The sequence below is a fragment of the Dunckerocampus dactyliophorus genome, chromosome 5 (assembly GCF_027744805.1).
Source record: "Dunckerocampus dactyliophorus isolate RoL2022-P2 chromosome 5, RoL_Ddac_1.1, whole genome shotgun sequence".
NCBI lineage: Eukaryota > Metazoa > Chordata > Actinopteri > Syngnathiformes > Syngnathidae > Dunckerocampus > Dunckerocampus dactyliophorus.
In genome coordinates this window covers 29421846-29444000 of record NC_072823.1, presented here as the reverse complement: position 1 = coordinate 29444000, position 22155 = coordinate 29421846, and the positions used below count along the sequence as shown (strand labels likewise).

At 41.2% G+C, this 22155-nt stretch overlaps 1 protein-coding gene across 4 annotated transcripts in view; it reads right to left on the bottom strand.

Annotated features, from left to right (window-relative positions):
• Positions 1-22155, bottom strand: part of LOC129181065 (A disintegrin and metalloproteinase with thrombospondin motifs 20-like) — a 226672-nt gene that overhangs the window by 79658 nt on the left and 124859 nt on the right. For all 4 annotated transcript variants that reach the window (XM_054775726.1, XM_054775728.1, XM_054775727.1 and 1 more), the window contains 7 exons: positions 19594-19723; positions 14480-14606; positions 14202-14406; positions 11029-11193; positions 10706-10876; positions 8246-8365; positions 8020-8127 (listed from right to left, as the gene is read on the bottom strand). In XM_054775726.1, the coding sequence (XP_054631701.1) occupies positions 8020-8127; positions 8246-8365; positions 10706-10876; positions 11029-11193; positions 14202-14406; positions 14480-14606; positions 19594-19723 (1026 nt within the window). The remainder of the gene's footprint in view (positions 1-8019; positions 8128-8245; positions 8366-10705; positions 10877-11028; positions 11194-14201; positions 14407-14479; positions 14607-19593; positions 19724-22155) is intronic.

Below are 22155 nucleotides of genomic sequence, written 5' to 3'. Positions count from 1 at the left end.
ACGCAATTATGATATTGGCAACAGGGAACTATTGGCCGTGGTACTGGCGTTGCAGGAATGGAGGCACTGGCTGGAGGGCTCCGAACTCCCCTTCGTGGTTCTCACCGATCACCGGAACCTGGCGTACCTCAGAACAGCCCAGAGGCTCAACCCGAGACAGGCACGGTGGGCACTCTTCTTCACAAGGTTCAATTTTTCTCTGACTTTTCGCCCAGGGTCCCAAAATGGCAAGCCGGACGCCCTTTCCCGGCTGAATTCCCCGCCGACGGAGGACACCCACCGAGAGACTATCATCCCCCAAAACCGGATCTTGGGCGCCCTCCAGTGGGACATTGAGAAGCGGGTGTCAGACGCTCTCAAAGACAGCCCCCCGCCCAAGGACTGTCCGGCTGGCCGCTTGTTTGTCGCCCCGAGTCTTCGCTCGGACGTCCTCTGTTGGGCACATGGTTCCAAGATGGCCTGTCACCCGGGGATCTCACGCACAGTCTTTCTGCTAACTCAGCGATTCTGGTGGCCATCGCTACGAGCGGATGCCAGGAAGTTCGTAACGGCTTGCTCCGTCTGTGCCCGAAACAAGTCGTCCCATCAGGCGCCCGCTGGATTGCTGCGACCGCTTCCCATTCCTTCCCGGCCGTGGTCACACGTCTCATTGGACTTCGTCACGGGACTCCCCCCTTCCAATGGCAACACAGTCATCCTCACCGTGGTAGACCGGTTTTCGAAGATGGCTCACTTCATCTCCCTTCCTAAACTGCCCTCTGCGCTCGAGACGGCGGACCTCCTGGTGTCCCAAGTCTTCCGGTTACACGGCATCCCTTTGGACGTGGTCTCGGACAGGGGGCCTCAATTCACTTCGGCTGTCTGGAAAGCATTTTGCAAGGCCCTGGGAGCATCCCCCAGCCTGTCATCGGGCTACCACCCACAGACGAATGGCCAGACGGAGCGGGCCAACCAGGACCTGGAGGCCGCCATCCGCTGCGTATGTCACCAACAGCCCGCCTCATGGTCAATGAACTTACCTTGGATCGAATACGCCCACAATACCCTCACCTGCTCTGCTACGGGTATGTCCCCTTTCCATGCCGCATACGGGTACCAACCCCCAGCCTTCCCATCTCTGGAGTCGGAGTTGGCCGTGCCCTCCGTGTCAGCACATTTGCGCCGTGCCCGCCGGGCCTGGCGAAATACCCGGGCTGCGCTTTCCAATACGGCCGAGCGGAACCAACGGCTGGCCAACCGCCACCGCTCGGTCGCCCCCCACTATGAACCCGGACAAAGGGTGTGGCTGTCGTCCCGTGACCTCCCGCTACACACCACCTCTAAGAAGCTTCAACCCCGGTTCATTGGACCATATCCCATCGAGCGAGTCATTAATCCCTCATCCGTTCGATTACGGCTTCCAGACTCTCTTCGTATACACCCCACATTTCATGTCTCCCTCCTCAAGCCGGTCACCTCCTGCGCTCTGAGCCCTCCAGAGGTGCCTCCTCCTCCTCCCAGGCTAGTGGATGGTCACCCGGCATTCACAGTCAAAGCCATCTTAGACGTGAGAAGAAGGGGCAGGGGTTACCAGTTCCTGGTGGATTGGGAGGGGTACGGCCCTGAGGACCGCTCCTGGGTCTCGCGGTCGCTCATACTCGACCCCACACTCCTGTCCGACTTTTATGATCGCTTCCCTGAGAAGCCAGGTAGGCCGCCAGGGGGCGTCCATTAAGGGGGGGGGTACTGTCACAGTTTGCACTCTGTCTGTGCCCTTTGCACTTCCCTGTCTTCTCCTGGGTGTGTCCTCTGTTGCAGGAGCCCGGTCACCGGCTGGAGGCGGGACTACTGGGCGCACCTGCCCCTGATGATCTCCAGCCTCATTTAAACTGAGGGATTACACCTGGGAGACGCTGGATTATTCTCGATGGTTTGTGTCACGTCTACGGACTAGTCTGCTCTGACCTCTCTTCCATTACACCCTTGTTGCAGCAAGGGGAACTCTCCTTTCCCTCCTGAGGACCCATCCGTTCCCGGCGTCTCCCAGGGTGTGCGCCCCGTGCTCCCGGCTCTCCAGCTGGAAACCCCAGGTCTCCTCCAAGTCAGGTTTTCATGGTGCATTTATGTTCAGCCTTCTTTGCCACGCACCATCGCCCTCTGTTTAGTTAAAAGACATTATTAAAGACATTCTTACCTGCACACCTGTCTCCTGCCTCTGCATCTGGGGTCCCACGCCTACCACGCGTAACAGCTTGGTTTTCAGCAGCGCCTTTTGTGAATTACTATTTCTTTTTCCCTGCTTGGTTGTCAGCAACGTTTTTGTTCCTTGTAATATTTTTTCCCTGCTATCTCCATGTCTAGAAGCGCTTTGTGTTCCATTTTTCTTATTTTTTTTTTCTCTGTGGCAAGGCCCAGTGTATTTGTGTTGTCTTTTTACCTTTTGTGTTTTTGTATCCTGTTTTAGGACTTTTTTGAGGACTCTTTTTGTAATAAACTTTTGTTACACTGATGGTCTCGCCTCTGCATCTTGGGATCCCAATTACTGGCTTTGGCCACTCATGACACAAATCATGCACAAATGAAAATAAAATATCATTACTGCACTAAATAAGATCATATATTTCACTTAGAACCGTGCAATGAGTATATACCAATGACAAAATTATTGCAGAAGAAAAGTCAGACATGACTTACAGCAATCCCTTGTTTATGGATGTTAATCATTAATGAAATATTTTCATAGAAAACCTGTTTACGACCTTCTAAATACGCTTTTAAACATTACAGCGCTCTAGACATGAAATAACACCCCTACAGTTACATTTACTCTCCTATTACCCAATATAGTAGACATAATAAGACAAAATACAACGTACTTTAATTTCCCGTCTACTAATTTCCCGCTACTTTTTTCTTAAACTTTGAACCCTGCGGCTTATACAGAATAGTATAGTATAGTATATAGTTCAATACTACAGAACTACAACTAATTGTTTAAATGCTGTGCAATGAGCTAGGCAGTAAGAGTAAGGTCACAACCTGGGACCAAAAAACTGTCCCGCTCATTGCAACATCTTTGCCACCCACTGATAGGCCCATGACAACTCCAGAGAGCTCACTGGCAACACCTGGCGTCCCAGGCGTGTGCTTCCTCTGCTTTGAGCCCAGCTAGGGTCCTTGCGCTTGATCTGTAGGCACTGGCTGCTTCTTTGGGGCGCTTCAGAGACTGATGTTATTGTCTGTCGCAGAGCCTGTCCATGAATACCAAGGTCTTTCATAAGCCTGATGGTAGAGGAAGCCACAAAAGCTCTGCATTCTACTTCCGCTGTATAGACCTTGGCCTTCCATCCTCATTGTTTTACATCTGCTGCCAGATCTGTGTAGCGCAGTTTATTTAGTTTGTAACCCTATTTGGTGGAATCCTTCCATGGGACCGTGAGATCTATGATGTCGACCACCTTTAGTGAAGCGGACCATAGCACCAAGCCTGAAGGTGGTGGTTGCATTCTCTGGGGGAAAGATTAGTTGCTTGCCAATATCAACTATGATCTTCCAATCCCGGGCCATGGCTAGCTGTCCAGTTTGTGGTTTGCGGGGTGGTTAGGCTATTTCTATTCCTCTCGAACAGAGATGGAATTCGCAGCTTCTTTCAGCCTCCTCCTGACGGCACACTACCTCTACCAAAATGTTTCTGCTTTGTGGCTTATTCACTGCAATGCCACATCCTCCTCTTCCCAGCTGGACATGTCCTACAATGTCCTTGTGCTTCAGGGCTGACGTAGCGTGCTGTACTGTTTCAGATGGTGTCCATTTCCTCCCTGTTAACAGAGGTGGTGCAGCATTGCTGATGGTCTGATTTCTGGATTCTTTCAATGTCATCTGCAGTCTCACTTTAGAGCACTTGTATTCTTCAGTGAGGCTCGTGATAGGTAGTTCAAGGAGTGCTTTGCCGTAGATGCTGATGTTGGTCAGACAGCATGGAACCGAGCCACTTCTTCACATATGAAGTTATGTTTCGCTCCATCTTCTCCACTGTTGTTATTGGGACCTCATAGGTCGGGAGTGGCCACATTACCCTAGGGAGAGGTCCAAATTGCAGGCACCAGAGTTTGAGCTTCCCTGGTAGCATTGTCTTGTTGATGGTGTCCCGACTGGTGGTGATGTCACGCCTTAATACCTGCACCTGGTCTAGGCTTGCATTGTACCATCTGCCCAGGCTTTTGACGGGTTGCTCTGACACCATTGGTATTGGGTTGTCACAAATGCAGAACCTCACGTTCTTAAGCTCTCCCTTGACTATTGAGGTGCTTCATGACTTATTCGGCTTGATTTTCGCTAACACATCAGAGACCTTCTTCCACTGCTTTCAAAGCTGCCTTTTCTCTCTGATCAGTCTTTTGATGGCTTGCTGTCTCCTGGATTTGGCTGTTGTTGGTGTTACTTTATTGCTTTGTGTCCTTCTCCATACTGGTAGATTATATCTCCCATCTTGTCCAACTTTTTCTCTGAATTGCCCCCTTTTTGTTCCAGGATTTTTGTCAGATCATTGTTGACTGTTTCCCACTCACTCTTTTCAACAGCTTTGGGCCACTCCATACTTGGTCTGCACCCTTTGATCTTATCCTCCTTAGGAGGTTTCTGTTGCTGGGTGGGTTTCTCCACCAGCATTCCTGTGCTTGTACTATCCTCCTCACAGTGACAAGGGTGCTGATGCTCTGCAAACTTTGGTTTTTGTCTCATCGCTGTGCTTCAATCAACTGACTTGACTGGTTGCTTCGTAGGAAGTACTGGTCAATGTGAGGTCCTTGTCTCTGCTCTCTCAAGGACCCTCTCTTTCCTTGGTGGGTCCTCAACCCCCTGAATCATGTCATCTTCCCCCAGACACAAGAGTGCACCTGAAGTGAGTCTCCTGCTGCTGTTATGGTTGCCTAATGTGCTTTGTTCTTGCTCATAGTCATATTCCTTCCTGGGTCTGAAGCCGTGTCATCAATTATCGAGCCATCTTGCACCCCCGCTCTCGCAGGCTCTAGTGGTATGTTCCTTTGTTAAGTTTTCGTAGAAGTTGGCGAGTTACTTCAATAAACTGAGACAGTGTTGGAGATTGCAGTCATGGGGAGCTAGACCATGACAGCCCCAGTGGGGTCTATTTCTTCCTATCAGCTGTCTCTCCAAGCCGTCACATAGTCTTTCCTATGTTGTCAGCTGTCCTTTCACAGCATTCACTGGACTAGTGCAGATACTAAGTTCGAAAATACACAGGACTTGATGGAAAATGTCATTTGTAGCAATAGATGGTAATGACATGCGGCGTAGATGTTGACAGTGGCGTGGGAACTTAATCTTAGCCATGGAAAGGATGTAAATAATCTAAAAAAGCACATTTAGAAGTTTTCTATGTATTATGTCTTAATTTCTCTTATTATGTCTACTATATTGGGTAATAAGATTGTAAAGGTGACTATAGGGGTGTTATTTCATATCTAGAGGGCTCTACTGATGATAAAGAGCCTATTTAGAAGGCCGTAAACAGGTTTTCTATGTGTCATATGTCTTATTTTCTGTTATTATGTCTACTATATTGGGTAATAAGAGTGTAAAGGTGACTATAGGGGTATTATTTCATGTCTAGAGAGATCTACTGATGATAAAGAGCCTATTTAGAAGGCCTTAAACAGGTTTTCTCCATATCATATGTCTTATTTTCTCTTATTATGTCTACTATATTGGGTAATAAGAGTGTAAAGGTGACTATAGGGGTGTTATTTCATGTCTAGAGAGATCTAATAATGCTAAAAACTAGAAAAATATTACATTTTTAAAATAAGGAATCCTACTTTGTGGATATTCATTTAGCACAGTCGTGTCTGGAACTTATTAACAGCAATAAAATAGGGATTACTGTATGTTCCTGAGGTCTAGTCTAAAAAAACCGACTGTTTTTAGTTGTAATACATACAATACAAACCCAAAAATGTACACTTCAGGGATCATCACTTCAAAGATGCCAATAATAAAATGATCCAATTATTTGTTTGGGTTTTTGACATTTCGTAATTTCCCACCATTAGATTTGGTTTCAGGATAAATCGTGCATTTTTCTTTCCCCGGGACGAATTACTGCTGTCACGCAATGCTGCCTTTGATTACAAAAAAGCCTCAATAGAAGGATTTCAGTATTTTTGGCTTTAGCTTTGTTTGTTGGTCGGGTTCCCCGTGTTGTTGAAAAGCACTCAATCCTAGCCAGCATTTTATTCTTTGTCAAAATGATCAAATATGCACTTTATTAGGCACACCTGTGAGAAAGATCCAGTGCAGAAATACAAAGCTCTCATGGTATTGTACTCATGGTGTACTTGAAGTATGAAGTAGCCAGTGAGTTTATAGTAGTAGTAGTAGTAGTAGTAGTAGTAGTAGGTGCTCCTGCCCGACACCAGAACCCTCCAGCAGGTCGCCAGCACATGACAGTAAACATTCCAATCAAACGTCACAAAAAGTCACATTCATAACCCCTGGTGCCGATGATGCTGTTTAGGGGAAGACGTGCACCACTTTCTGCGTGTTGTGTGTTAGCGAGACCACACACACACTGTTTTTACGTTGACAGACACATTTCAATCTCTGAAATGGAGGGCTTGTATTCGCATGAAAATGTGCTTTCCATTGGCAACCAACAACACTGCAAGCAATGGAAACGTTTGGCAGTGTTCCAGCTAAAACAAACCAATCCAATGAGGACACGCTTACAAAAAGTTCATTTCCAGTCAGCCAAGCTGACACTAGTACTAATACTTATCCTGCATACTGGATACACTGGATACTGGATACTGCATACATAAAGGTACACCACAGTGCAAAGGCAACATCTACTACTGACATGTAAACTACTATTAACTATTCATTATTTTATTTTATTATATTATTTCAGTATATGACAATAGCTTTTTTAAATGTCGGGACTTTTGCAGTGTTTTCAAATGATGAATTATATTTAACTAAAATGGTGAATGATACGATTTTTAGAAATTAAAATGAATAATAAGAGCACCTTACATAATGTAACATTTATTATTTTACATTGACAATGTTGATTTGTCTCATATTCAGACATTGTAAATGTGTTACACATTATGATTACATTACTATTATTTCCATCCTTGTCATCATTAGGATTACGAGTATGCTGGAGCCTATCCCAGCCTATCCCAAAATGTAAAGAAGTGCCAAAAATTAACTGTAATAAATAATAATAATCACAGAATTTTTTTCCCATTTTGAACTGTTAAAAATCATTTAGCCGTCATGAATAATAATAATATGTATGATTATACAATAATATAATAATTATTATAAAATATACAATTTGTATAAAATAATAATAATATGTCTTATTATTTATGAGTTAATTGTTAACTCAAATAAATAATAATCATATATATATATATATATATATATATATATATATATATATATATATTAGAATGTGATTATTATTTATTATAGTTATTATTACTGTAATAAAGAAACATTATATATTAGAATGTGATTATTTATGACAGTTTTGTTGCCCGATATGGTGTTATTTAGAGAAATTGTGACGTACTTGTTTTTTTGTGCCAAAGATAATGCTCAAACGTCTTGCTGTCATTGATTATTTATGTTTGCTTACATATATAAAACAAAAAACATTGGGTTTTTTTGGGCTTTTTGGGCCATTTATGAAGCGTAAAAACAAACAAAGCTCAGGTTTTGTTGTTGTATGTTCTTTATGAATGCTTAACTTCATTTTCAATTATTTGTATGATAGTTAAAACATAGCTTGTATGGTCAATAAATGATGGTGGCACTTTGACTCTGGAACAGATGATTTCAATTTCTCATGTTTCCCACGATGGGAAAGCATGTTTTTTCATGAACCTACATATAAAGCAATCGGTCTCCCGAAGACAGCTGGGATAGGCTCCGGCATACCCGCGACCCAACAGGACAAGCGCTAGAGAAAACAAACACATGGATGGATGGATGGCATATTTGCCTCCTTACCGCCGTCCAGGAGCCGTACCGCCATTGCGTCAGGAGCTGATCGGAGTTGTCAGGCCGAGGTGTGCTTTGGACAGGAGAGGCCCACGGACACGCTGGCATCTCACAGTCCTACCAACATACACCAAGTATTATTATATTACTATTTGCAAATAGTACATGTTTGCAGCTTATCTGCTTCCCCAAGTGGCAAAATGTTCTGGATATGAAATATTTTTGTCTGTTGTACCTGACTGTCTCTGGGCCTGGCAGCAGCATTGCACTCCCTGTCATTCACCGTGTTGCCATAGTCGGCCGACACACACCGCACCGCTCTCATCTGGTAGCCATGACCGCACGTCACCGCACACTGGTTACACACAATCACGCACAAACACTCAAATGTTATCTCAGGGATTCAAGGTAAGAATTGTATGTTACACACGGCCTCAGCCAAGGCCCAGCAAACATGAATGTATTTACACTGGGGGTGTCCAAACTTTCTTCACTGAAGGCCACGGAGTGAAAATTGAAAAGATGCAACTTTGCCACTTTGATTTTTGAAAGCTATGCTGAGAAGTTACATACTGTATATTTCAAGTATAAACTGCATCTCAGCTTTGTCATCGAGGTGAAAAAGACAATTATTACTATTATTATTATTACTATCAACTTCACTCTTGGCTCTTTTTTCCCCCCATTTTCCAAATATTTAAACTTTCTTCTTTAACAATCTTCATCAATTCTCTTTTCATAACATTGACTTTATTCCCATAATATTTTAACTGTATTCCCAAAATATAGAAACTTTTTCCACAACCTAATTTTACAGAAATTACGACCTTGTTTCGTTTTTTTCATCATATTACAACTTAAAAAAAAAAAAAAAAAATACTGTAATATTTCAACTCTATGCTACTAAAATGGGAGAATGAACAAAATAAGAATTTCATTGCATAGTATAACTACCTGTTTTACTTTGCATATAACAAAATAAAACTCTTGAATCTTGAAAATCACATTATTTTTCCTCAGAATATTACAAGTACATTCTCATAAAATTGAGACTTTTTTCCCACTAGAATATGACTTTTTCCTCCTAAAATTTTGACTTTATTGTCGTAAAGGTACAGCTTTTTTTTTTTTTTAACAAATATTTCAACTTTCTTCTTGTAAATTTTCTTCTGGTAATTATGATTTGTTATATAATAATAATAATATTTTGACTTTAGTCTCGCGATACAACCTAATTTCCCCCAAATTAAAAGTTTGTCCTCCCCTCTCGCCTGAAGTCAGCTTGGATAGGCTCCAGCATACCCACGACCCTAGTGAGTATAAGCGGCATAGAAGATGGATAGATGGATGGATTAAAACTTTATTTGTTGTTTTGTTTGTCTCCCATAATATTACAACTTGAAAAAAATAACTTCTAATATCCATCCATCCATCCATCCATCCATCTTCTATGCCGCTTATCCTCATTAGGGTCGCGAGTATGCTGGAGCCTATCCCAGCTGACTTCAGTCAAGAGGTGGGGTACACCGTGGACTGTTCGCCAGCCAAGCACAGAACTTTTAATATTTCAACTTTATGCTGCTAAAATAAATTTTCCTCATAATATTGCAACATTATTCTTGTAAATTACGACTTTTTTTCGCTACATTACAACTTTTGTATTTTTTTTTCGTTTTCTTGTAAAATTTATATTTAAAAAAAAAAAAAACAGCTATGGGTCGCGATTGGTCCCCGGGCCAAACTTTGGACACCCCCACACACACACACAGACACACATGCATGCAAACGGCAAGGCCCATGAACGCCACCCCAAACACACACACTTGTACGCACCACTTACCTTAAAACTTTACTACTTTTTTACTCACATCCAATGTGTGAGAGAATGGGAAGAAGTACAGGGTTGGTTTATTATTATGGTTCTAATGACATGGTACTAACACACCAATGTAGTCCAGCACAGCTCTGGAGATACTACTATGTGTACTGCATGTACTGTATATGCGCACTGTACAGTCAGCCCTCGCGATATCATAGTTCCAATATCCCTCCCTCACTACACCTCGCTTTTTCAAAAAATACCACGGCTGAGACGGACATGCCACGGCTGAGACGGACATGCCATGGCTGAGATGGACATGCCATGGCTGACATGGACATGCCATGGCTGAGATGGAGTGAAAAACAGCTTCTCCTCTCATTCTGTGTGGAAGTGGTAAATTTTTGTTTTGTTTTGCCCTTTTTCCCCACTCCGTTTGAAACATTTTTTTACGGTTAGAAGTCAGTTGGAGAGGCTAACTAGTTAGCTCGCTAGCTTGCGCAGTGATCCCGTAACTTGCGTAATGTGATAAGAAGAATAATATGAGCGTAAAGGTGACTATAGGGCTGTTATTTCATGTCAACAGGGCTCTAATGATGTTAAAAGCCGTGTTTAGAAAGTCCTAAACAGGTTTTCTATGCTCTAAAACCAAAAATATTCTGTTTATTAAAATTGAATCCTACTTCGCGGAAATTCACTTATCGCAGCAGAGTCTGGCCTTTTAAACGAGGGACGGCTGGGTAAGTGTATTTATGTAGGCAAGCACACCAACGACTTAACACAGTGGCTCACGCAGGTTGCAGTGTGGAAGCTTTGGATGGTTGTTTGAAATGTATGGAAACACTTGTATGCGTGTGCATGTGGGCGTGTACTCACTGTGCCCCACACGCCAGCCTGCCAGGATGCGCACTCGGGAAGCTCGCAGGTCCCGACGGAGGCGGGTTTGCCGGAGGGATTGCATAATTGCGCACTCAACTTTTCTTCTGTGTTGGCTCCCGTGCACCACACCTGCCTGTGTCTCACACCCTTCCCACAGGTGACCTGGCACTGCGTGTGTCATCATGGTGGAAGAGGAAAAAATGCCATTGCAGTGTGTGCACGCAAGAAGTGTATCGAAAATTCTACATTTACAAACATCCTGCTCTATTTTGTACAAGGAAAGGTGTGCCTAATGCTGTGGTTCAGCAGCACGTTCCCACCTCACTCCAGTCACCGGCATTCCACGTGGGACATGGCTGCTCGTTGCAGACTTCCATGACCACCCGCTGGTATTCATCGCACTCCCTATCTACCAGGCGACGGCCCAGATTGCTCATGCAGTACGACTCTCTGCTGCGACTCCCTCTGCCGCACGTCTTGGAACACTGCAAAATACACAAAAACATTACTTTTGTTGAGTACTCTATGCACATTGTTACCTCCACTCAGCCTGGATACCAGGTTACATTTTCTTCGCCATTAGTAGTTGTCAGCATTATGTACATAAAAGACTGACGCATTCCATTGTGGTGCAGATCCAGATAAAGGTGCATATTTATCATTTTTCAACATTTACATTTGAAAATAAGGGGGACAAAACATTGAATATATAAATATAATTACAAAATAAAATCACTACTGGTCTTCCACCAAAAGATGTAAAATGTAGAAATATATCATAACAGAAAAACATAAAAAAAACATAAAAAATATATAATTTATTGGAAAATACAGTAGAAAAAAATAGATAGAAACAAATATTACAAACAATTACACAATATAAAAATACAATGGATAAAAATATATATTATAAAAATTACATGGAAAAACATACAGTCAAACTTGTCTATAGCAGCCACTAGAGGGAGTCTGCAAAAATGGCCGCTATAGACAGGTGGCCTCTATAGACAGGTTGGCGTCCAGTTTGAATGTTGACCAGTAGAGGAAAAAAAAAGAAAAAAGGGGAAAAAATAATAATAATGTTGACCAGTAGAGGGCACTGTGGGACTGCGGATAAAAGTTGTACAGCACTACTAGGCTTGTTATTATCCACGACCCACAGAACAAAGCTGTGCTACTAATGTCTTACGCTTGTTTTTAATATTTCACTTTTTATACAGCAGTGTCATTACAGCTTTAGTTCATCAGGAAGTGACGGGAAGTGATGGTGGGCGTCCCGAGCAGGAGAGCTAGGCTCAGTGCTAGCTGTGAGTTTGGAGAGAGTTGGGAAGTGTGTTTATGTTGGCGTGGATGTAAAGTCCTGCAGTGTTCTCCGCTGTTAATAAAGCCATTAAAGTGCATCGGCGACGTGAGTCTCTCCTTCCCCACAACAAGCGGCATTACAGTATTGACCAGTGCACACCAGGAAATAAACGGTGTCATTTCTTACAGGCATTGGCTGGACAGCTATGTAGTGGGGCTTGTTTAACCTTTGCCTTGTGGGCAAGCAGGAAGGAGAGACGATGCTGAGAGATGTGTGTGTGTTCTGAGCTGCTGTCTGGTGGCCGCGTTCAAGAAATAAAGTTGGCAGAAGCAACAGGAGAAGTTTCCTTCTTTGCTTCGGAGCTGAATAACACTGACAAGTTAACAGACTAGTAGCGAACGGAAAAGAAGACGGCTTTGTTTGTGTCGAATACAGAAGATGAGGACTTTGATGGATTTGTGGATGAGGACTGATCAAAAATAACGTGAGTACATTCTAAAATACTTCAATTAAGTACAACCAAACTCAGTTTTGCTCCCGATGCCGCATGCATGCTAGCGTATGTTTTTTTTTATTGTAGCGTCGCTGGGAGCACGTCCTGTTCCCCGGCTACTTTGCGGTAATGTTTTGGTTTTGGCTTAAAGTTACATGTTTGACCAGGAAATAGCAAGCTCAAAAGAAGACGGCTTTTTTATGTGGAACAACTGACAGTTTGTGTGGATCTTGTGAATGATTGTGACTGAGCTAGGACTCAGTAATTAAAGTCTACACATGACGGCTTCATTGATTGAAAAACAAAACTTTTTCGTGCATGAAGCTTCTACTTGAGTTGGTAATTTGGCCGCTATATGCGGTCAGATATTGACCAAGGGAGACAAAATGGGTGGCCGCTGGCCGCGTTGGACAGGTGACTGCTATATACAGGGTCTATAACATGTAAATTTGATGCGGGGGATTTTTCAGTGGCCGCTATAGGCAGGTTTAACTGTATTTAGATTAATAGAAAAATATAACAGAAAAATCATTACATAATACAGTGGTTCTCAACTGGTTTGGCTGTGGGACCCACCATCACTCTCAATGTCAAGTCGCAACCCAGATTTTTCTTTTTTCAAGAAAAATCCCTTATTTTTTATGTCATAATATTATGAGAAACAAACAAAATTAAAAAAGTCATAATTTCTGGAGAATAAGGTTGCTGGAAAAGTTATAAAGTTACAAGAATAAAGTCAAAATATAAAGTCATAATTACAAGAACATTGACAAGAAGAAAGTTGAAATAGCTGGGGGAAAACAACAACAGCAGAAAAAAAAATGAGAATAAGATCACAATATTAAGAGAAAAAAGTCGTATTCTAACCAGAAGTGAGGTCCGGGGATCTGGCAGGCCAAGTGCAGAGAGTGACACACTGTGTGTGACTTTTTCTTGTGGGGTTATGTTACAGACAAAGTTTATGTTCCACCACTTCCAGCAAATATCCATGACATGAAAGATGGAATAACAGCAGCAATCAGCACGGTGGACTGCGACATCCTGAGGCGCGTTTGGGAACAATTCTCATATCGGCTTGATGTTGTCCGTGCTGCCGGTGGTGGCCACACTGAGCACTTGTAAAACATGAAATAAATACTTGAAGGTATGTACAACGCATGTGTTCAAGCTGGAGTTTTGTCCTGTTTTTGGTTTTTGAAATATTGCGTGCTGATTTTGGGGCATTCTTTTTGAATCACCCTGTATGATGTGGAAAATAATGTCATTTTAGTCAAATAAAGTTGAAACATTAAATATACAAGACACTATTTTTTTAAAAGCCCTAATATTAAAATAGGAAAAACGAAAACAAATCCAAGTTGTCATTTTGGAAAATTAGGTTGGGGAAAAACCTACCATTTCATGGAAATAAAGTGAAAATATGGGAATAAAGTCATAATATTTAAAAAAATATATTTTTAGATAGTTCCAAAGAAAGTTTAAATATTTGGAAAATTGACAAAAAACAGAAAAAAACTTGTATTCTAACGAGAATAAACTCGTAATATTATGAGAAAACATTTTAGTAAAATAAAGTTGAACCGTTAACATCAAAGTGGTAAAGTGTGATTCTTTAATTTTCCACTATGTGGCCCTCAGTGGTAAACATTTGGACAGCCCTGGCATAGAAAATGGAAGAATGGATGATTGTGCTCTACCTGTGACCAGGCACCGTACTGCCAGCTCTTGAGAAGACAGTCGCCATGACAGGACTCTCGGGTGGCAGGTTTGGCGATGTCGGCGCAGGTGCTGGCCTCCATCGGATGGCTCTGCATCAGGTTGTACTTCATGCACTGAACTTCCAGGCTGCGGTAGCCTGGACCGCACTTCGCTGAGCAGTCGCTCTTCCCGGTGACATGCCACCTTTTGTGTGCGAGGGGAAAATATGAATCATTACAGCACAGCGCAGACGTCTCCTTAGCACTGTGTGTCTTACCTGACTTCGCAGTCCGTGTTGCAGGGCTCAGTGACAGCAGCGGGATGAGGTAAGTGTTCACATCGCTGCTCTGACACCTCCACGTGATCACTCTTACGCACACACTGCGTCTTTTGGCGACGCTCACCTGTGCGCAAAAAAACACAAAACAGCAACATAAGAAATGTAAATTCACTCACCACAATATCACATTTCTGCATCTTCAAGCCGTGGCGGGAGGGAGGATGCTTCATAATTGTGTCTCTTTACTACACCCCCCAGTGAAATTTGACCCACAGGAAGCCAGACTAACACGCCTGCTTTCAAGGAGAACTTTGATGAGCTTAAAGCTTGAAGGGCCCGGCTAAAGCTAAGGTGTCGAGCGATGCCGGGGGCGAAGGTGACAAGAAGGGGTCAATCAGGAGCACTTGCCAAGCGGGAAACTTGATTTATTTAATTTTTAATGAATCCAGTGGTGTGTTCAAATGATGTCAATTTGTGACGACAGGGCAAATCTGTGCAATAATATTCTCTGTAATAAGACACTGCTTGGTCATTTCTCAGGATCATCCATTTCTGCAATCACCAGTGTGGGCTCTGCCAAGAACCAGGCAGTAGACAGCAACTACAGTAAATGGCCTTAATTGTCAAACAAAGTGATCTTAGCAAAAAATACACATACCGTAAAGCACCGTGTATAAACCACACTTTCTTTCCACTGGTAAGAAGCAAAAAAATCGGGGTGCGGTTTATACACGATGACAGGTCTGTGACCAGACGCAGAAATTGACGAGAAGTCCATTTTAGAATAGCCATCTGTGGGTCAGACAGTTGCTTTGACTTTAGCGCCCTCTGCTGTACAGTTGCTGAAAATGCTTGTGTATGCAACTAACTTATCTGACGGCTGTCTGTATTTTCACACAGTGAAACGATCTCTATAAACACTGAAGCTAACCTAAGCTTCCAATGTCAAATACAATACAACCTTGGAGTTTATTCAAATTCACACTGAAGCAATGCAATAAAATAATAATAGAGAAAAAGAGAAGCAGTGAAAGATATCAAAACATCTCTGAAAATTGCAAATTTCTTTATTTAGATTTTTTATTATTATTATTATTAATCTGTGCTTGGCCATAATATTAAAGATCTAGATGCCGAAGTTCAGATTTCTCCTTCATTCTTCTTTTTGAAATTGCTTAGTACCTTTACGCATGTTGATTTGAGATGAAAGAGTTGGCAAGCATTTATGAACTAAACATTTTTTTCCCCCGCCGTGAGCCTGAAAATGGGGGTGCGGTTAATACACGGGTGCTTTATGGTATATACACTACTGATCAAAATGTTAAGGCCAGTTGAAAAATTGCAAAAATTCACATTTTGCACTGTTGGATCTTATTGAGGTTCTACGTAGAGCTTCAGGATGCAAAAAGAAGAATGAGCAATGAGAGTGAGCAATTTATTGCAAACAAGCAATAATCAGATGATCAGATGATCAAAAAGTTTAAGATCATAGATCGAGAAAAAATCTTGGCAAAAATGTGGATTGAATGTGATTTTCTGTCAGGTATTCACACTTTCATGATGTCTTGCTGGCAAAGGAAAAAAAACATTTCTCTCTTTCAATGCTGTGGGATTGTTGAGCTGCGTAAGCAAGGCCTCTCGCAGGGCGCCATTGCTGCTGAGGTTGGACGCAGTAAGACCGTCATTTGAAACTTCTTCAAACATCCTGAGGGTTATGGAACAAAAAAGTCAAGTGGTAAACCCCAATAAATGTCACCGGCCCTGAGCCGAAGGATCCCGCTGGATGAAAGTTGTTACTGGTGCTGAGTGCAGTCCAATAATCATCACGCGTCCCCTGCCAGAGAAGGCTTTTAAGAAGAAAAAAAGCTCATCAAAGGCTTCATCTCCTTCAAGGCCACAAAAGTGGCTGTTTGGGATTTGAAGGAGAGCACCAAACAAGAGACATTGGATTCTCTGATGAGAAAAAATGTAACCTTGATGGTCCTGATGGCTTCCAACATTACTGGCATGACAAGGAGATCCCACCTGAGATGTTTTCCACACGGCACAGTGGAGGGGGCGCCATCATGATCCTTCAATGGGACAATGGAACTTCAGGTTGTGCAGGGGCGTCAAACGGCAGCTGGTTATGTGGAGATGTAGCAGGGGCATCACTCATGATTGAAGGCCCTCGTCTGTGTGGTAATGACTGGCTTCTTCAACAGGACAACGCTGCACTTCACCGTGCCCACCTGACAAAGGACTTCTTCCAGAGGAATAAGCTCACTCTTTTGGACCACCCTGCATGTTCCACTGATCTAAATCCAATAGACTTACAGACAGTGGATAACACTCGGGGGAGTAGAGGTTTTCTGAGCTATGGTCTTAAACTTTTGATCACCAGCCTATTTCACTTTAGTGCTTGTTTGCAATAAATTGCTTAGTCAAATATTTTTCTGTCTCACTCTCATTTATTTTCTTTTTTGCAATTTGAAGGAAAAGTCAAATTTGTACAAAAATAGAGTGGTAGTTTCACATCAAAAAGGTCATAATGTGACATCTACAAGGTTGCAGTTTTATAAGAATAAAGTGGCAGTTTTAAGTGAAAAAGGTAAATAAAATTGCAGATTTGCACAAAAAAGCTAATTTTGCAAGAGTAAACTGGTCATTTTATGACAATATTGTGGTCTATATACAGTATATTAAAAAGGCTGCAATTTTACAAGAATAAAGTGGTAGTTTTAAATCTCAGAGGGGGTGCAATTTTATACGAACAAAGTGGTAGTTTCACGTGAAATGGGTTGTAGTTTTCGTGCTAGTTTTTATTCAACAAGTCTCCATTTTATGAGAATAAATCAGGAGTTTTACATCATAAAGGTTGTAATTTTACATCTACAAGATTGCAGTTTTATGAGAATAAAGTGGTAGTTTTAAGTGAAGTTAAGTGAAGAAAATTGTAGTTTTACACAAAAAAGGTCATGATTTCACAATTATAAGCAGTATGGTCGTTTTTCCTAAAAAAAAAGTTTTAGGAGTATAAAGTGGTCATTTTATGAAAATAATGTGGACTTTTCACATAACATTTTTTTGTCATTTTACAAGAATAAAATGGTAGGTTTACATGAAATAGTCTGATTTTCATTTTCCTAATTGTACGTCATTTTACATGGGAAGGTCACAATGTCACATCAAAAAGTTCGTAACTGTACAAGAATAATGTGGTCCTTTTACACCAAAAAGGTGGTAATTACATTACAAGGTTGCAATTTTACACCAAAACGTGTTAATTGTTAGTTTTATGCCACAAATTTGATCGTAATTTTATAGGCGTACAATTATTCCGCGAATAATTACAGTACATTGATTACAAAAAATAATCAGGGATATTTTTTTCTGCCTCGAGGAATCACTTAGGTCACCAACGTGCTTACGTCACCCACGCAAGGACGAAGAGAGAAGCAGAGATTTGAAGGTGCGTGAGAATGCCCCAAGGCGACGAAAGAGATGGAAAAGAAAATGTAAAAAACTGACAGAAAATGTGACTCAGCAGTAAGGTGAACACAACAGCACATCTTATGTTGCATCATCTCCTCCCAAATGGAGCGGGAGATCCGAGACCAGGTAACATTAACGTAGCGCAAATCAGTGAGATTAAGGTTAAAGCAAGGGAACACTGTACTCGTTTAGTAAAATATTCGACAGCTGCAGACCTAGAATTGTATGAGAACAAGTGTGGTCCTTACATCAAAAAGGTCATAATTTCACGTCAATAAGGCCGTAATTGTACAACAATAATGTGTTTATCTTACGTTAGAGGGTTGGAATTTTACATCATAAGGTCAGAATTGTAGGAGAATAAAGTGTTAGTTTTACGTCACAAATGTACTGTTTCGGGTTACAACTTGTACGAGAACAGTGTGGTCTTTTTACATCAAAAAGGTCGTAACTTTACGTCAGCCACTACGTTTACATGCAGTCAATATTCCAGTTTCTGAAACCCGTTTACATGCGTGACGTCAAAAAAAAAAAAAAAACTCACAGATAATGTTTCGACACACGCAATGCGTGTCATTTCCGCTTGTTCTTCCTGTATCCAAAAACAACAACACCAGCACGGCGGATAACAAACGCCTCTGTTTGCGTTTTGGTGCTGGTACTGACCCACCACCAGTACTTCACACTATTTTGTCTCACTTTCTTCATTAATGGAAGGCGAGAACGTGAAGAAATAGGAAATGGTCCCGGAGCTGTGCCATTCATATCCATGCTAACATCCACCGGAGCCCCCGGACACTTTTGAAGCTGCGTTCGTACAAAATTTGCTTTGCGTAACTTCTTGCTCACCTTCTGATAGATTTCGCTAATGCGGTACTTTCTACCATCAATAAAAGACATAATGTTCCTGTCTTTCACCACACTAACAAGGTGGCTTGTTTCCCCCTCGCTCCAAAAGTGTGGGGTTTTGCGTGTCACCATGTTTACAAGTAGTTCCTGCCAAAGACACAAGATTCCTTTCCAATAGAACATGCGCAGAACACAAATTAATGTCCCTTTTGATCGGGATATCCTGATAGGCGTATACATGACCCGATTTTCTGGTTAGAAAAGAAGTTAGGGTTAGAATACTCGGGTTTTTAAAAACCAGAATATGAGCATATTGCGTTTTTTCGAAAGAGTTATTGGTGTTTACATGGCCGTGCACAACCGGGTTATTGCTAATGCTCCGATTATGATGGGGTTATTTGACTGCATGTAAATGTACTCAAGAAGGTCGTCTTTGTACAACAATAATGTGGTTATTTTACATTAGAGGGTTGTAATTTTACATCAAAGGTCAGAATTGTAGGAGAATAAAGTGGTAGTTTTACGTCACAAATTTGATTGTAATTGTACGAGTACAGTGTGGTCCTTTTCCATCAAAACGGTTGTCATTTTACGTCAATGACACTTGTATGACACATGCGCAACTGCTCTACAAAGCCCAAACATGACCACTTGCCCTTGAGCATTTGGGAAAGATGATGAGCACATTAACTAAGGTGTAGTCACATGGCCTTATATTGAGCTTCTTTTCCACGTTGCATTTCATTCGCAAAATCCATTGAAGATTTGCCGCTTTGTTGCGGTCGTACCCTGACAGATGCGGTTGCACTCCAGCCAAGAGCTTGAGGGCGCCCACACAAACTCCTCCCTGTGCTCCTCGATGGGGATGTTGAAGGAGTAACGCACGTCAGGGTTGTAGAGGTTTCCCACACACAAGACCTGCAATCAAGGTCAAGGGAAAAAGACGTTTATTTAGTCTGCCCTGAAATTCAACCTTTAAAACCGATATCAGTCGCATATGCTGATAATCGGGAGGTAAACATTAGCAGGGGCGCCACTCAATAAGCCGCCAAATAAGGGGTGTCCAAAGTGTGGCCCGAGCGCCGTCTGTGGCCTGCAGTTGTTTTTTTTATTGGCTCACGGCACATTCTAAAAATATAATTTAACAAGCAAAGTAAAAAAAAAAACTACAGCAGCAAAAATCGAAAAATCAGCAGTAATTTTTCAAGAATAACATCAAAATATTAAGGGATAAAAGTCATATTCCAACGAGAAAGTCATCATTTTTAAACTTGTAATGTTACAAAAAAGAACATAATTTTAGCAGCATAAAGTTGAAATATCAAAAACTTAATAATATGAGAAACAAACAAAACAAAATAAAGTTACAATTTTTGGAAAATTGGGTTGGAGAAGAAGTTATAATATGGGAAAAAAGTGAAAATATTATGAGAATAAAGTCATAATATTATGGGAATAAAGTCATAATATTATGGGAATAAAGTCATAATATTACCAGTCGAAAATATATAAAAAGCCAACTGAAATAGTTAGAAAATGTAAAAAAAAAAAACCAACAGCAGAAATGGAAAATACAGCTGTATATTTATGCAACTAAAATCAACATATTGAGAGAAAAAGAGAAAAAAAGCTGTAACCTAACAAAACAAAATCTCGCAATTTTACAAGAATAAACTTGTAATATTGAGGAAAAATACTGTCATTTTACTGGGATAATGTTGAAATATTAAACAAACACGTTATTTTTTTAAAAAGGCATAACATTATGAAAAACAACCAAACCACAAATACATAACTTTATTTTTTGAAAATTAGGCTGCGGAAAAAGTTCTAATGTTATGAGAATGAAGTAAAAATATTATGGGAATAAAATCATAATTAGAAGAAAATTTACTGAACTAAAAATAACTACAAACACTTAAAAAAACAGCTGTAATTTTGGAGGGATAACGCCGCAATATTATGATGAAAAATAATATCATTTTAGTAGCAACAAGTTGAAATATAAAAGAAAAAACTTTTTCATATGAAAAAGCAAATAAAGACGTCATTTTTTTTATTGTGTTGCAGGAAAACGTTATAAAGTCATGAGAATAAAGTCAGAACTATGTAAGTCACAATTACGAGAATAAAATGTACAAAAAGAAAGTTGAAAGAATTGGGGAAGAAACCCCCAGCAGAAATGGAAAAAAAACAGCTAAGAACAAAGACAAAATATTAAAAGAAAAAAAGTTGTATTCTGACAATTTTCACAAGAATAAACTCATAATATTAGGAGGAAAAATAATTTTGTAGAACAAAGTTGAAATATTAAAGAAAAAACAACAAGTTGTCATTTTTGGAAAATTAGGTTGGGGAAAAAGTTACAATACGATGAATAAAGTCAGATTATTACCAGAGGAAAATGTCCAAAGATTATTTAAGAAGTGGAAATATTTGGGAAAAAAACAACAGCAGCAGCAATAATAATGCAATACGAATAATAGTTTTTTTCACCTTTAGGCTTTATCACATACCAAAGATGCACTTTTTTCTCATATATAACTTCTTATCCATCCATCCATTTTCTATACCGCTTCTCCTCTTTAGGGTCGCGGGGGCGTGCTGGAGCTGACTTCAGCTGACTTCTCAGCTGACTTCAGGCGAGAGGCGGGGTACACCCTGGACTGGTGGCCAGCCAATGGCAGGGCACATATAGACAAACAAGCATTCACACTCACATTCATACCTATGGACAATTTAGAGTCTCCAATTAACCTAACATGCATGTTTTTGGAATGTGGGAGGAAACCGGAGTACCCGGAGAAAAGCCACGCACGGGGAGAACATGCAAACTCCACACAGGGATGCCCCACAGGGTTCAAAATTTCCAATGTCCAGTTTTGGAAAGCAATTGCCGCTTCTCAGATGTTGTTACTCTGGCATCCTTTGCCATTTTCACCTTCCCTCAGACGGAAACTTACCTCTTTGTAAACTTTCATGCGTGTCAAGCAGGTGGAAGTGTGATAGTAGTCCCAAACTAGAAAGATTTCCACAAAAATATTGAATGGGCCTGACCTGTTGCTTACATCTGGCCTGGTGTTGTATCTTTGCAGGGTGCTAGCATGTTAGACAGCATGCACGCTATAGCCTAAAGCAGGCGTGTCCAAACGTTTTCCCAGCGAGGGCCACATAGTGAAAAATAAAAGGATGCAACTTTAGCTCGTAGATATTTTGTAAAGCAACACATGTAGCTATGCTAAGAAGTTACTGTATATTTCAAGACAAAACTGCATCACAGCTTTGTCATATCGGTGAAAAAGTCCATTTTTAGTATCAACTTCACTCTTTTTTCCTATTTTTGCTGGAGG